At 45.7% G+C, this 14,885-nt stretch overlaps 1 protein-coding gene across 3 annotated transcripts in view; it reads right to left on the bottom strand.

The window, feature by feature from the left end:
* Nucleotides 1–14,885, bottom strand: part of Epb41l4b (erythrocyte membrane protein band 4.1 like 4B) — a 131,482-nt gene that overhangs the window by 69,053 nt on the left and 47,544 nt on the right. For all 3 annotated transcript variants that reach the window (XM_027943050.3, XM_071600825.1, XM_027943054.3), the window contains exons 3-12: nucleotides 14,389–14,431; nucleotides 13,482–13,560; nucleotides 11,435–11,479; nucleotides 9,591–9,643; nucleotides 4,710–4,830; nucleotides 3,184–3,271; nucleotides 2,935–3,023; nucleotides 2,567–2,636; nucleotides 2,305–2,474; nucleotides 7–116 (exon numbers count right to left, since the gene is read on the bottom strand). In XM_027943050.3, the coding sequence (XP_027798851.2) occupies nucleotides 7–116; nucleotides 2,305–2,474; nucleotides 2,567–2,636; nucleotides 2,935–3,023; nucleotides 3,184–3,271; nucleotides 4,710–4,830; nucleotides 9,591–9,643; nucleotides 11,435–11,479; nucleotides 13,482–13,560; nucleotides 14,389–14,431 (868 nt within the window). The remainder of the gene's footprint in view (nucleotides 1–6; nucleotides 117–2,304; nucleotides 2,475–2,566; nucleotides 2,637–2,934; nucleotides 3,024–3,183; nucleotides 3,272–4,709; nucleotides 4,831–9,590; nucleotides 9,644–11,434; nucleotides 11,480–13,481; nucleotides 13,561–14,388; nucleotides 14,432–14,885) is intronic.

Below are 14,885 nucleotides of genomic sequence, written 5' to 3' on the forward strand. Positions count from 1 at the left end.
CAGAACCTTTGAAGGTAGAATGTCTCCGGGATGGGTAGCGTTTACTGGGCTTCCTCTCGAAGGTGCTGGTTCTTCGTAAACGGGCGCCGTGCGTAGCTTGATACTCCGTCCGCCCACTGGGAATGAACATTTGTTTACATGTTACCATTATCAGAATCTCAGCACACCATACACATTTGGAAGTGAGTTTGTATATTCAAGGGCACCACTATACTTTCCTGGGAAAGATACACTAAGTTTAAGCTTTCTATTTGGAAACAAAATCACATTTGCCAAATCCAGGCTATGTGACAGGGGAAGGTATCTCTATCAAAGGATAAAACCTGCAATTTAAGTACCAGCCACTTGGCTGCACAAACCAAGCAGATCTGAGTACCTGGAACATTGGCTAAGAGAATGTTGATTAGCACACAAAACACCCTTTCAATGGAACATGCTGTGTAGACATTTAACTCATCTTTTAGAAGGCTGTTACCAATGACCCCTTCACTGTACCTCGGCTTCTCTTGCCATGCCACGGGAAACAGTATTTATCTCACCAGGGCTTTCTGGGATTCGATGACTTTGGCTGCAGCTTCCAGGAGGGATAGCTGTACTCTGCTGATCTACCATCATGGCTTCATTCCAGCTGCTACTGGTTTATGATTTATCAGATGGAAGGAGACACACACCACCTGCTCTGCGTGTCTCCAAGGGGCAACCTCATCTCAAAGCTTCCCTTCCTTCTACAGTTCTCCTTGAAAACCAGAGGACACTAGGTACAGGCCAAATTCTGGGGGAGTTTCCTCCCAGGAGGGAGCAAGCCTGCTTGGCAACCACCCCCGCTCCTCACTGCCCTCCCCACCCCCCACCCCAGCAGACCACGGAGCAGCTCTGCGGAGCCTCTGCCATCTGACATTTCCATCCTCCAAGAGCCCTGTGATTCGATTCTTTCTCAAAAGGACTTGGTCTTTTTATTTTTTTCCCCTCCTCTTGGAGCATTTAAAAATACATTCAAACAAAATAATTCTTTAAACAGAAGTGCACAGCCGTTTCCTTGCACCGTAGATAAATCTGAAATGAGCAAATCTTTTGGCATTTTAAACAGAGTTCAGGGACATGCCATGTGTGGGTAGAGGTTATGAAACCATGTGAAGTTTTATATCTCATCACTGAGGTTCTCAGACCTACACATGTGTCTCAAAAGTCAACCCTGGGAGCACACTGAAAATGCACATTCCAAGGCCTCACACAGAGGTGTGCACGCTCACAGGCTGACAACAAAGGTCTCGGTAAGGCCATACATTCTCCTTTTTAACAAACCCCAGGGAGTTTTCATGCACTTAGAGAAAGACATGGTCTTAGAATCGTAAGTAAAAATATATCAGAATAAGCTCTCTATTTCTTCAGGCTCTTGTCAGATTCTAATATTTACTGAGACGACCCTACGGGAGATGGAGACACACACATACAGACATCTGCTTTCATTCTTAATCATAACCAAGTTTCTTGACATTGGCAGGGGAAAGAAAGATTGCTACTAGGGGTTGGAGATATAAGAACTGCATTGTCAGGTCGAGAGTCTGCACTACTGTGTTTATGTGGGAGTTTGAGCCCTGGTTTCCTTGTCTAAAAACTGGGGATAGCCAATCTGCCTCATTATTAAGGCTGCTGCAATGAGTAAGTGTGGATACATGAAGAGTTCTAGCATAGTGCTGTCCAAAAGAACTGTGAACAATGACGCTATGCCCAGTCAGCCCTGCCCAATAAGTAGCCACTATTGCCATGAGGCTACCAAGCACCTCACATGTGGCTGGTGAGGCCAAGGAACTACATTTTAAAGTTTATTAACTATGCATTAATTGAAATAGCTCCACGTAGCTAGTGGCTACTATACTGGACAGCGTAGCTCTAATTGCAGGCCAGCTACGAATAATTTTGTTACTACAGGTCGAGCATTCCTAATTCAAAAATCCAAAGTGCTCCCAAATTCCCAACTTTTTGAGTGTTGAGACTCAAATATTTGCAAAATCAAATAGGCAAATATTCCAAAATCTGAAAAGCTCCAAAATCTACCTTTCTGGTCCCAAGCATTTTTTTTTTCTTTCTTTCTTTTTTTCCCCAAGCATTTTGGATAAGGGATCTTCAACCCGCTTTAGTTCCATTTTATCAATGAGGCCAAAAGAGCTTAAATGGCTCACCTGATGGTCAGAGCTTAGGAAGGAAGTGGAGATGGGACCTATGATGACCCAAATTGCTGGGTTCACAAAGGAAAGCAGCTGCCTTCCTTTGAAACACCTCACCCACATCACAAGGTGGCCCCACCTGAACCTGAAGCGGGAGCCCAGCCTGATGAAGTCCGATCTGGCGGACTTGCTGTTTCCCGGCGTGCGCAGGCGGAAGAAGGCGTGGTGCTCCACAGCACACTTCCACAGATGCTTGCAGGTCCGGGCACTGTCCAACCGGAACACAAAGGTGTGCTCTTGCTCACGGCCCTGAGAGAGCAAGCACAGGTCCCGGTGGGGCATCTGTCACATCAAAGCAGGGCTGTTCACAGCAAGGAAGACCGATGGGGAGCAAGGCCTACCTGGTCATCATCCTCCACCACCACGAGTGTCAGTTTGCTCTTTTTAAAATCCATTTTGGTAATTTTAGGCCTGATCAGAGAGAAAGCATTTTAAAAAAGCAGTCTGCGGTAAAATGATCTACACATCAAACAGCAGTTTCCTTTTTACTTTTAAAGCTTAGATTGGCTAAGAAAAAAAAAATCATTCATTCATTTACATGTGATTATCCAGAGGTTTCAGGGTCATTGCCACACCCCCACAATGAGAAAAGGATGGTGTGATTTTCAAAACAAATCTGGGTGTTGTATATCCCTCCATAATCATCCATCACATAGACTCCACCACAAAATAGGAAAAGACATTTTAATATTAGACAAAACTAAATTACCAAAAGAATAAGCCTATTTTGTTAGCTCCTTCAAAGATTAATATGCCTGTCGGGGTCAGTCCAAGAGAATATTCACAGCCATCTCTTCCCTACAAACAAACGAAGTGACAATCGGTAGAGGGTTCTAACAGGTCGTCACAGAGCAGAATGCAAAAACAGTTCCCTCACCACAAGTTACTTTGTTGACACACCGTTTACATACTTTTCAGTAATAGCAAAAGCAAACGACTCAAACTCGGCAGTCCTTACCCTGACAATGTGCATGTCTACCCCATACATTTCCAGCCACTTCGCTTTATTCAGATAGGAGAGTTCCGCCTGGGCAGGGCTCTTTCCCCTTAGAAAAACCAACAGAAACACACGTAAACGGGGACTCTCACACCCACGGGGTTCTGGAGGGCACTCCACACTGTGCAAGGTCACGCAGCAATGACAGCAAGGGGGGCGCCAGTTCTACTGATGGAAAAGATCTCCAAGAACATACTGTTACTGAATAGGAAGATCAGAGGACAGTGCTTATAAGGGGGTCACTTTAGAAAACAGGACCACGGTTTTGTTTTTTTGTTTGTTTTTTGGTGTAGAAATATATATTTAAACACAAAGGAAAGGGGTGGGAAGGACACACAACAGGCTGCTGCCAAGGGCTTCCAGCAGGGCAGGAGGCTGTACGGGTGTGTGAGGGGGTGGGTGGTGGGAGGACTCCAGAGCCACACAGTTCTAACCTGCGTCAATGATACAATGAGACTGCACTCATGTCACCTTCCATTACCAACAACAATAAAGTCACCGGGCTTTTCATGAGGGGCTACATACAGGGGGCCATACTAAGTTTCAGGTCTGCGAGCAACAGGGTGGTATGGGGGGAAGCAGGGATGGTGGGGAGGAAGGAAGGACCCCAGGGAAATGACTGAGTGGGGTTCAACCATGTTGGATCAGGGCAGGGGCTGCCGGGGAGGAACCAAAGACATAAATGACATGGCCGGCTTTAGGTGTGAGGCCACACTTCCTGAAATACTACACAGCACAGCACACAGTCTCAACTGCAGGGACTCCTACATGACAGGACTACAAGACTGGACACTGCTCATCTGAAACACGCAAGGTTGCAAGGGTTTCCGATCTCAGACATGTGCAGATTCTGGAAAGCTTGCATATAGGTGAGGAGATATCTTGGGGGGAGGGGACCCAAGTCTAGACATGAAGTTAATTTATGTTTCATATACATACTATGCACATAGCCTGAAGGTAATTTTAACACTGTTTTTATTGTTCCTGCATTTTGACTGTTCCCTGTCCCATGAAGTCAGGTGTGGAATTTTTCCAAGGTGTCATGTTGGTGATCAAAAAGTTTCATAGTTGGGTCTTTCAGAGTAGGGATGCTCCACTCGTGTTTTTAAAAGGTTTGCTCTAGAAGGTTCAGGTCAGGGTCACCAGTGACCAAGGTGTGTGAGAGTGTGTGGGGGGCATTGCCATCTTGCTGGGCACACTTGGGGTGCCGCCAGGTTGGTGGTGGCACTCTTGGCAACATCAAGCAAACCTCTACTTCAGAGGGAGAGAGAGACTATGGTTTGGTTCTTGTTGCATCTCTCTCAGAAAAGAGATGACACGGGGGCCCCTGGGAACACAGGTGTGGAGGAAGCACAGCAGAACAGGAGCTGCTTGCTGTCTCATGGCCATCAACTAAGCGATTCTACAGTGGACAAGAGAGTCCGACACACACACACAGGACAAGATGAATAAACAGGTCAGAATGCTAGAGGGGCGCATCAAGGTACCTGCACTCTTTCCATCTCTGGAAGATATCAAATTCCATCGCTTCTGTCTGATTTGGAATGAACCGAAACTCAGACACAAGCTCTGGTGTGTGTTCCGGAAGTTCGCACTCCCCAAGCTCTGCTGCAAGGTTCATAAAAGGGAGGAAAAGAGGAGACAGTGAATACTTCCAGTTATTGCTGCAGCCAAGTCCAAAGGCATTCTGCATGATTACGAAGCACAAGTACCCCCTGAGGTATAACTCTCTCCTCTCAGGAGGACTGAGGCCTCACTTGGTAGTCATATGTACACTCAAAGTCCCCAAGAATCATTCCGATGCCCTCCCCATTGGGTGATACACCATCATCTTGGTTATTACTCTTTTCCCTGACTATTTCTCCCATCCAGGGAGGCCCTGATTGCATTTTCCCTGAGAAGTGGTGGAGCCCCGCATTTGCAATAAAAGCCAATTGTAGGGAATGAGGATCTGCCCAGCAATATCCACAGCACAAGGTGCTTGTTAAGGGCAGGTGAGAGCAGCGCTTCAGGGCCTGCAGTGCTGGAGAGAACGGATCAAGAATCTGGTACATACAGAATCTGAGGGAGAAAACAAGGAGGGAAGCGGGGAGGGAGAGGCAGTGCGAAGGCTGCAGGAGCAACTGCAGCAAAGTGGGCAGAACCTGGGGGGGGAGGCGGCTGTGCAGAAAGGGAAGCAGCAGAGGCAGCGATGCCAGCAGAAAGCCCAAAGCGTGCTGCATGGTCCTTGCTCTTGCCACAGAATGGAGGCCCCGAGGACACAGGTGGCTTTGTCCCTCCAGGCATAAATGAGAAAGTCACCTCTCCCCACCCAGCCTCTGCAGACCCCAGAATAAAAAGGACTCCTTCAGTTTCCTCCAATTCCTGGCAACACAGAGTATGGTCCAAAGACCAGCGGCACAGCCCGTTTGTGTGAAATGCACACCCCCAGGCCCCACCCCGAAATGACCCAGGCAAAGCCCGCCTTGTCCCAAGAGGCCTAGAGGACCCATGCACACTTCCCTTGGGAAAGTACTGATCTCCAACAGTTTTGGAACTTGAAGGTGCATCAGAATCGCCTGGTGAGCTCGTAAAACCTACACTGCTGGCCCCACACCCAGAGTTTCTGTAGGTCTGGAAGGAGGCCCAGAATTTGCATTTCCCAGGTGATGCTGATGTGGATGACCTGGAACATGTTCTTGAGAACCTCTGCTTCACACACCAACTTCACCAACAGACCAAAGCAGGCCTAGGTGCCCGAACAGTCCAGGGACAGCAACTCACTTTGTACCCAGCAATCCTGTCCATCACCTATTAGGCCACGCCCAGACAGCATGGGCTTCTGAGAGCCCAATCCCACATTCTCTCTTCCGGGGAGGGACTCCAGCTGCCTTTCAGAGTAGAAAAAATACTCTTGTCTACACCAAGGAAGCAGTGATACCAAACTCAGATGGACAGTGAGGAGCTTGTACAAGAAGCTTGTACAAGAAGCTTGTACATGGGCCAGGGCCTGCGGAAGGTCCCCCTCCTGCTGCCCCTCACCTGCACACTAGGTCCATGGCCCGGGAGAGTCTTGGTCAGGGAGTGCAGCCCTTGGTACCTTGGGTAAAGGCACAGATGAAGACTGCTCTGGAAACACTATTTTCCCCAAAAGGGTAGAGCTTGGTTCCCCACTGCTGGAGGCCACCACTGACCTCTGTCCAAGAGGCTGCTATGAAACCAGGTCCCTGGACATCCAGAGGGGCTGTGTGGTCTAGAAAGACTCCCTTGTCATCAACTGCCCTTTCCTGCACCTACTGGCCAACATGAGGCAACAGAGCCCTGTGTCTAGTGGTACTGCAGATGGGACGGGACTAACTGTGCTACTGACATCACTGAGCACCAGAGAGAAGCCAATGACAAGGTCTCCCGGCTGTGCTCAGACTAGGCATGGGGCCAGCATCCGACCTCACCCTTATTGCACTATAGGAGGCCTGAGCGCTTGGTGCTATTTGGAGGTAGCATGTCTGCCTTTCAAGAATCTGGTAGAACTTGACACTTCACTAGGCTCCAGACTCTGCAGCGAGCCTCCAGCTCCAAGAAGGGTGGAGGGTCATGGGCACAGTCCAGACATAGGAGAGCTTGAATCCCAAATCCACCATGTACTAGCTATGCGACCTCAGGCAAGTCACTTAACCTCTCTGGGTCTCTGAGCCTTAACTGAAAAATGGGAATTGTTCCAATAAGGACCAGAAAAGACCACAGGCAAACAAAACATGACTGTCTTATTCATCTTCCTCCATTCCTTTTTTGTTTTGTTTTGTTTTGTTCCTTTTACTTGGATTAATTTTCAAGTCTACCACAAAATTACTCCCCAAGGAACACAAGCCTCCGTGCAGGGCCACTGTATCACAACTCAGGAGGTACCACTGATACAAGGACAACGGTGGCAAGACATGTCTTCAAAGCTCACACGGGGGAGGAAACACAACCCTTCATTTGACTCAGACCCACGGAGTTGCTTGAGTGATCAGAGCCCAGGGCAAACTGCTAGGCTGAAGCAGCCAGCAGGAGATGGGGTGGGGGAGAGGCTCGGGGACAGATGTGACAAGGGCTTTCCCGTGTGTGTCTGCATCTTCCAAGTCTTTTTACTTGAAACTGACAGAATGATTGCATCTTAAATTATACTAATGTTATGGCTCCAGCTCAAATGGGTGATCTTTCCAAGAAAGGCTCACGGGCAGCTGATCTTCCGTCTGCCTCTGCTGGGGCAAGGCAGAGGGTTCAGCTGGAGCCAGACTCCGAGTGTTGTGCTGCCTCCATCAGAGGTGGGGGCATGGTGCTGCTGTGAGTGTGCCCAGGCCTCTAATCATTCAGGACAGTATGCAAGCTACAACATCGTGCCAGTGGCCTGAGGAGAAAACCTTCAGGCCTGACATGATGCTTTCATTTCACCAACAACACCCTGACACCTCCTGCTGGGCTGCCGAGCCTGATGGGACAGCTCAGCTCTCAGGGGAAAGAAGGCCACAGGCTACGCTGGTGAAGTCTGTCCCTGGCCAGAGCTGACAGGCTGTTGACACTCCCCAAGCCACACATATCCTGTGGCGGTCTCCGAGGACCTGATCCATCATGGCTATGAATGACACTATCGTCACCTCTACTACCAGTGCTGGCAGACCACACGGGAGGTACCCCTTCAAAATGGGGTCTCTCCAGCTGTGTTCCTTCAAATCACTCTGCACTTAGTGAGTATCTGTCCGCCATATGTCAAGCCCCATTAGAAGTAGGACATGAGGTGACCCAGGAACAGAGCTTCCTACCTTTGAGTGTAAACATGGCAAAATGCACTAAAAATACAGAGTAAAGGGCTGGGGTTGTGACTGGGTGGTAGAGCGATCACCTAACATGCTTGACACACTGGGTTTGATCCTCAGCACCACGTAAAAATAAAATAAAGGTACTGTGTCCACCTACAACTGAAAATATATATATATTTAAAAAAAACTTTAGAAATACAGAGTAAAAAAAATACAGAAAATGTGTATAGGACTGATCAGACTTACATTTCTTAAAAGATCCTCTTAAAACTCATAGAAACTCTGGTGACCTGTGGGTGGCCGGACAGGGGGTTATTTCCTTTTCTATCTGCCTTTTAATAAGCGTACTAATTTTATAATTTGAACAACAACAAAAAAAACTTCTTCGATTAACTTTTAAAAATTGGTAGAATACAAAAGAGGGAAGCCAAGTCCTGTTATGGTATTCACAAATACTAATTATGAATGAACACATCATAATTCATCCTCCAATAGAAGCCCACAAACACACTGATCAACGAGTCCACGCCATATATCTATCTGATGTGCTAATGAAATCCCCCACATATGCAGCTACACATTAGTCTTCTCTTAATTAGCGCTAGGGACTTTAGCAAGTGCTTCTTAGGCATTTTAAACCATGATCTGCCAATGCACCCCAGGGATGAACAGCCCATGCTGACAATCTAGCAGGCAGACGTCTTGCTGTTCAGTTCTGCCCGTGTGCCAATGACCTGCAGCAACGCTTCCAGCCTGACCTGTGCAAGAGCCACATTCAGACTCAGAGACACTGCAGCTGCTTCCGGCACCTCTAGGCCCAGGGGTCCTATGCAGGCTGTCTCCTCCACGGGAGCCTAGCTCTTCCTCAACTGCTCACCACTGCCGCTGCCCACCCTGGGAAGCAGCCTGTGACTCAGCTCTCTGACTCCTCTCTCAACACCCAAGTCTAATCACCAGGTCTGCCTTCCTGTACTATCAAGGCTGGCTTTTGGGGTACACGCATAACCACTGGCCCTATTCATCTCCCTATTATAGCAGCACCCCTCACTGCATCTCAGCCATGGTCTTGGTCCCACTCCAACCCCTCTCCCCTATAGCCAGCGGGGCATGCAGTTCATGCTTTTTAAGTGGGGTCTGAGGCCATTCTGACCCCTCTCTGCCATATCATTCAACACTTGCTACTTCCTCACTGGGCTAATGCTTCTTTTTGTGTGTGTGTGTGGGGGTGCTGGGAATGGATCCCAGGGTCGTGTGCATGCTAGGGACACGCTCTACCACTGAGCTACACCCCAGCCCCTCTCTGCCCTTTGTTTCATGCCTTGGTTCCTTGAGTCATCTCCCTCTCCACGTAACCCTGTGGCCCTGCCTCTTCCGAGTGTCCCACGTGTCTTTGCTCCTGGTGGAACCGCTCTGTCTCCTGCATCTGCCTCCCTCACTGGACTGCAAGCTACCTGGGGACAGAGACCATGTCATATTCATTTATATCCTGGGGCAAAGTAGAGCACTGGACCTAGCACACAACAGACACTCATTTGTTGAAATGAAAAGTAATAACATTAAAATGCTAATTACTACTAAAGATTAATGTACCTTGCAGACAGAGGGCAGCTAATTCCACAGCCGTTTCATAGGGGCATTTCAATCTTGAAAAAGAAAAAAAAGAAATCAATTCTAAATATGAAGCTATGTACCCGTAACTATATAATATTCTGGGAAAGCCATTCTTCAAAAAGCAGTGATATCTAGGCAATGATTTTTGTTCTCAGTTTATATTTTTGCTCTCTGTATTAAAGAATGCAAACTGACTTAAACTACAAAGTTCCCAAAGTCAGTTCTCATCATATGGTAAAATAACCCATTCTAGGTCTACTTTTCATCAATCACATGGGCAACTTGACTGAATTTGGCCAGAATGGGGAAGTTTGGAAAAATGAATGAAAAGCCTCTGCTTTGCCTTATTATTTTAAAACTTATTTTGTCGTATCAATAAAGTACATGCATCTTTTCAAGCTGTCTTAAATCTTTCTTGAAACAAGGTTGCAGTGTTAACAGTAAACACACAGACACCATATCTAATTAATACTGGGTGCACTCAGCTAGATTCTAGCCAGGATAACTGAGGCACAGCCACAGAAAAGTGTTAATGCCAATCTGGCAATCTCATTCATACTTATAATTTCAAAGTCAGTTAGAAAAATAATAATGGCATACATTGGTATAGCACTTCATAGTTTTTGAAGCCTTTTCATGTACATTATTTGAGCTGGTCAATGCATCAAGTTTGTATGACCAGTGTCCCCCATCTCCCATTTCACAGATCAGGAAGTAAGCATTCAGGGGTCTTGCCCAAGGTCATCTAATCAGGACTAGAACCTCGTCCTGCTTTGAAGTATAGCAAATCAGGCAGAAGTGCATGCAAACTGCAAAGTACTGTACAAATGCAGGGTGCTGCCATTAATATTTTTCTAAACTAAAGACAATTTCTACAGTCACAAGGCCTTAAGTATAAGGAGCACAGTATGGAGAAAGAGATAAAAATACACACACACTCATAACACTTATGCCAACCAAAGGTCTGTATTGCATGGCTGAATAAGGCAAATGTATACACTGTACAATCAACTCATTCTACAGAGGATATTTCATTGAAATTTTTATAATGCATATTCTATTGAGTTTGCAAATTCCAAAATTACATTTTAAATTTCCTTTGGCTTACATTCAGAATCAGAATGGACTCTTGTCAGTAACATCAGGTATTACTTCTCAGACTCAATACAGCCTTAGTTTTTCATGTAATAGAAAATATTTAATACCTATGCTGAAAAATGACATTGTAAAAGCTATGACTGTTGAAATATCTTATCTTTAAAATAAACCAATATTGCATGCGAAATCAACCACTTCAAACTAATGCTTCTTGTGCTCATAATCATTGTGCATAGCCAGAAGCCTAGTACTTAAAAACCATTTTTAAGATGGGAAAGGAAATGAGATGAGATGGCTAAGCCTCTTTCTATCCAAATCAGAACTCAACCTCTTTCCATGACTTCAATGTGGATGGTGACGAATGAAACTTTTTGACTACCCAAATACTTGTACGTGTATACATACTAATAACGTATCTTGCTTGCAAATACGACAAAAAGCCATTATGAATGGGCAGTGATGTGATCAGGGAGTGAATTATTCCCAAATACACATCACTTAAGATATTAAATGCTCTTGGAAATGCTTCAAGCCATATAGTAATCATTTAAAATAGGATGATAATGACAGTGATACAAGTATTAGACTCACTTTACAATGCCTGGTGCACTTTTTTTTTTTGAATTTTGAAAAGGGAACAAGGGTAAAAGAGTTAAAACAGTGAAATATTTTGAAATACATCATGATCTATCCTGGGTGAAGAGTTAGAACCAAAGCATACTTACTTTCCAGAGAGAATGTCATGCCTGAGTTGTAAAACAAACAGGTACCTGACAAACATATACAAAAGTCAACAGAGGGTAACTCTTTCCCAGCCACCTCCAATTCCCAGCTTCCCATCATAGATCCCACCCTGCACACAGCCTGGGGTTTTGCATTGTCCAAAGGGAGTCCAGATGAAATGAGAACTTGGGTGGAAGCATTTCCTCCTGGCTCCATGAAGACATCCCAGAACCTATCTAGGTAGTGCATGTAGGGAGTCCACAAGATACTTGTGGGGTGGAACATGGAACAGTGAGCTGTCCCATGAGGCCTCCACAACCCCTCTGATGCTTGAGAAAGGAGCCAAACAGGCCCATGGAACTTGGAACACAGGCACGCGATGTGTCCACTAACACAGGCAGGGGGAGCCACTGGATTAGGCCTGGGCCAACTCCACCTGGCAGAGTCCAGAATCACATCAACAAGTTTGCAGCTGACTGGATTCTGTGATCAACAGCCTGAGCTTTGCTTCCTGATGCAGTCTAACTGCAGACCGTCTTAAAAACAAAAATAAACAAACAAAAAAAAAACCAGGCACACAAACATACACTCACCCACATATATGTGAGCACACGCACACAAGAAAGATCCTGGAATTGGACTGCAATGGGTTATAGGGAGAACAAAAAATTAGGAGGAAGGCAGCAATAACACAGGTGAGGCTTACTTAGGTTAAAAAAAAAAAAAAGATGCAACGGCTTAAGTAGGTTTTGTTTTTTTTTTTACCAGGAGGATGTGGGCATCAGTACCACTTGCAGCGCTTTGTAAAAACCAAAGCTGCCCACGCTCTACTCCATACCTATGGAGTCAGGAATCCTACATTCAAGAGTGGTCCCCAGGAATCTGATTTGTTCAAAAGCCTCCCAGGTGTTTCTGATTCACACAGCCTGGCTTAAAAACCACTGGCTTTGGTGACAGCGAGAAGCAGCATGTTTCACAAAGAGCTCTGAGGAGGAACAAAACTCCAGTAATTTAATTTGTATGAACCTTGGAAACAATGCGGGCTGTCACTTTCTGTGGAATGAATATAGGACAATGTGGGTGACCCAGAAATCAAGTGGTGGGGGAGGAACGACTGCAGGTTCTAGTACATTCCAGGATGTTCCTGCTTCCCAACAGGTGCTTGATCATCATCGACTTCACCTGTGAAATTCTGGACACTAACTGGATACTCATATCAAGGGAAGACACCACGCACGCTGACATGGCCAGAACTTCCAATTCCCCTGGGAAAACCTAACTTCACAAGTTCAGTTGGCCCATCCAGTGGGGCAATGGTGACCACTGGTCAGTCTTTAAAGCACTACTTAGGAAGTCATCTCCATGTTCCTGGCCATCACCGTGGACCACCCAGCTGCATATGTGTCACCACTATAATCCATCACCCAAGAAACAGGGACAAGGAGACTCTGGGATATCAAAAGCAGAACGCTGGTGGAGAATTTCACCAAGGGAAGGGTAGCTGGCGGGGAACACCTCACTATGTACGTTCTCTTGACTTCTACGCTGCTCCTGAAGTCCAAGAGATAGACATGCACGGGCGGACACAATACATAAGAACTCAGTGGGGCTGAAGGGTGACATGAAAGGATTCTAAGAACTCTGCCATAATTAGGGCAGGAGGCTTTAAAGGGAATTAGCCTTCACTGTGACCATCAAGGGACTATTTTGCAGCCCCTTAAAAACAAAAAGGACTGAGAAGCATTCTCCCAGTATTGGCTCTCTCTTTTTGTCACTGAGACAGAAATAAAATTCCATAGAACAACAATTTGCTTTACCCGTGGCCTGAGAAAACAAATAAGTCTAATTTCTATTAACGAAAAAAATATCAAATGAAGCAAAGTTGTGGATTTTCAACAGAATACAGAAATCCCAGGGGAAAATGCTAATAACCCATGCTCAGAAGTACAGAAAGTGGATGGAAAGAGAGGCACACCCATGACTTAGAAGACCTACAAATTCTACGTGAGGCCAGCGTTACGGGGCAGAACCTTCTGCATTATGTCCTACCTTGTAAACTCTTCTCGAAGATTGTTCGGTTCTGAGGAATAGTATTTAACTCGAAAGTGCAATGCATAAGCAGGTCCAACTAAACATTTGGAGACGGAGGGTTGAAGATGTTTTCCCCACAGAATGGAAAAAAGGAAAAACACGTTAAATCTACAGCACATTCGCCACTCTACGTGGAGGGCACAACTGGGCACACAATACCAGTACATTCTTTTCAATCCCAGTCTGGAAAACCAAAATGGCCTTCCGTGATGCCTAGGATAGGTTAGCTGGTAACCTCATTCTGGCAGAAAACCATAAGGCTCCAGATGAATTACGAAGAGTTGGCATTTTACTTTTACCTCTGATACCGAGAGGCTCCAAACTGATAGCCTATGTTTCTACAAAGTACAAAGTGGGCTAAAGGAAAGTGTTCTGCTGTCTGAAAATAAAGAAATACCTTACAGCATTTTTAAGAGAATAAAGATTTCTTTAAATGCCCCAAGCATAAACAGCATAGAGAAATGGGTACCACACCTGTAAAGCAGTGAGCTGGACCCCACTCCCCAAGAGCCCGCCCACTCGCCCAGCCTGCTTTATAACTCATTAGGAAGTGAATATAGCAGGTGCAACGTCGTCACATTTCTGAACAGCACATTAATCAGTTCTCACTGGCAGAGGTGTCTGATTTCAAATGAGAACATAGCTGGGTTTTAAACATTCACTAAAAACTCAAATTCAAATGTTAAGCTCTCATCTTTGGCCGGCTTTAAGAAACTAAGAATCATACATTTAAAATCCATTCTTAAAAAAAATTTAAAAAAGGCTTCCCAGTTACAATGAATACTTAAGACCCTCAAAACTTTGGCAAAGGACTTTATCCACAAATTAAAGGAATACACAAGAAGGCTAAATTCTGTTTACTTACTTTTCATCTGCTTTTTTATGGGTTTGGAATGATCCAGCCAGTGCTGAAAGAAAAGAAAAGGTTTTCATTTAGGAGCAGTTCATCGACAGGGTTATAAGCTCTCCTAGTTACCCCCCTTTACAAACCTGGCAGTTCTACCCTCCCAAACCAGGGGCTCGGTCAGGCCATGAGTTCTTTGGTGGGGATCTACAATCTGTTTGATGTGGAATTGAAAACTTTGCACTTGTGCACCCAAGGGCATTATTCAGTAAGGAAGCTCACAGGTTTCATCAGCCTTTCAAAGAGGTACCTAGAAGCACTTAGAACCCCTTACTTAACTGATCTGTAAAGTCCCTTCGAATGCAAGGAACCACCAACTGACTGCCTTTTCCTTGAGTGTTTCACATTATCATCTTCTCCAATAATTCCATGTCTCCATTAATCTGGAGAAAAGTACAAGCTACAATGCAGATAATCCCCCTTCATACCTCAGCCTTGGAGTTCTGTCACCCTAAACT

The sequence above is a fragment of the Marmota flaviventris genome, chromosome 13 (assembly GCF_047511675.1).
Source record: "Marmota flaviventris isolate mMarFla1 chromosome 13, mMarFla1.hap1, whole genome shotgun sequence".
Lineage (NCBI taxonomy): Eukaryota > Metazoa > Chordata > Mammalia > Rodentia > Sciuridae > Marmota > Marmota flaviventris.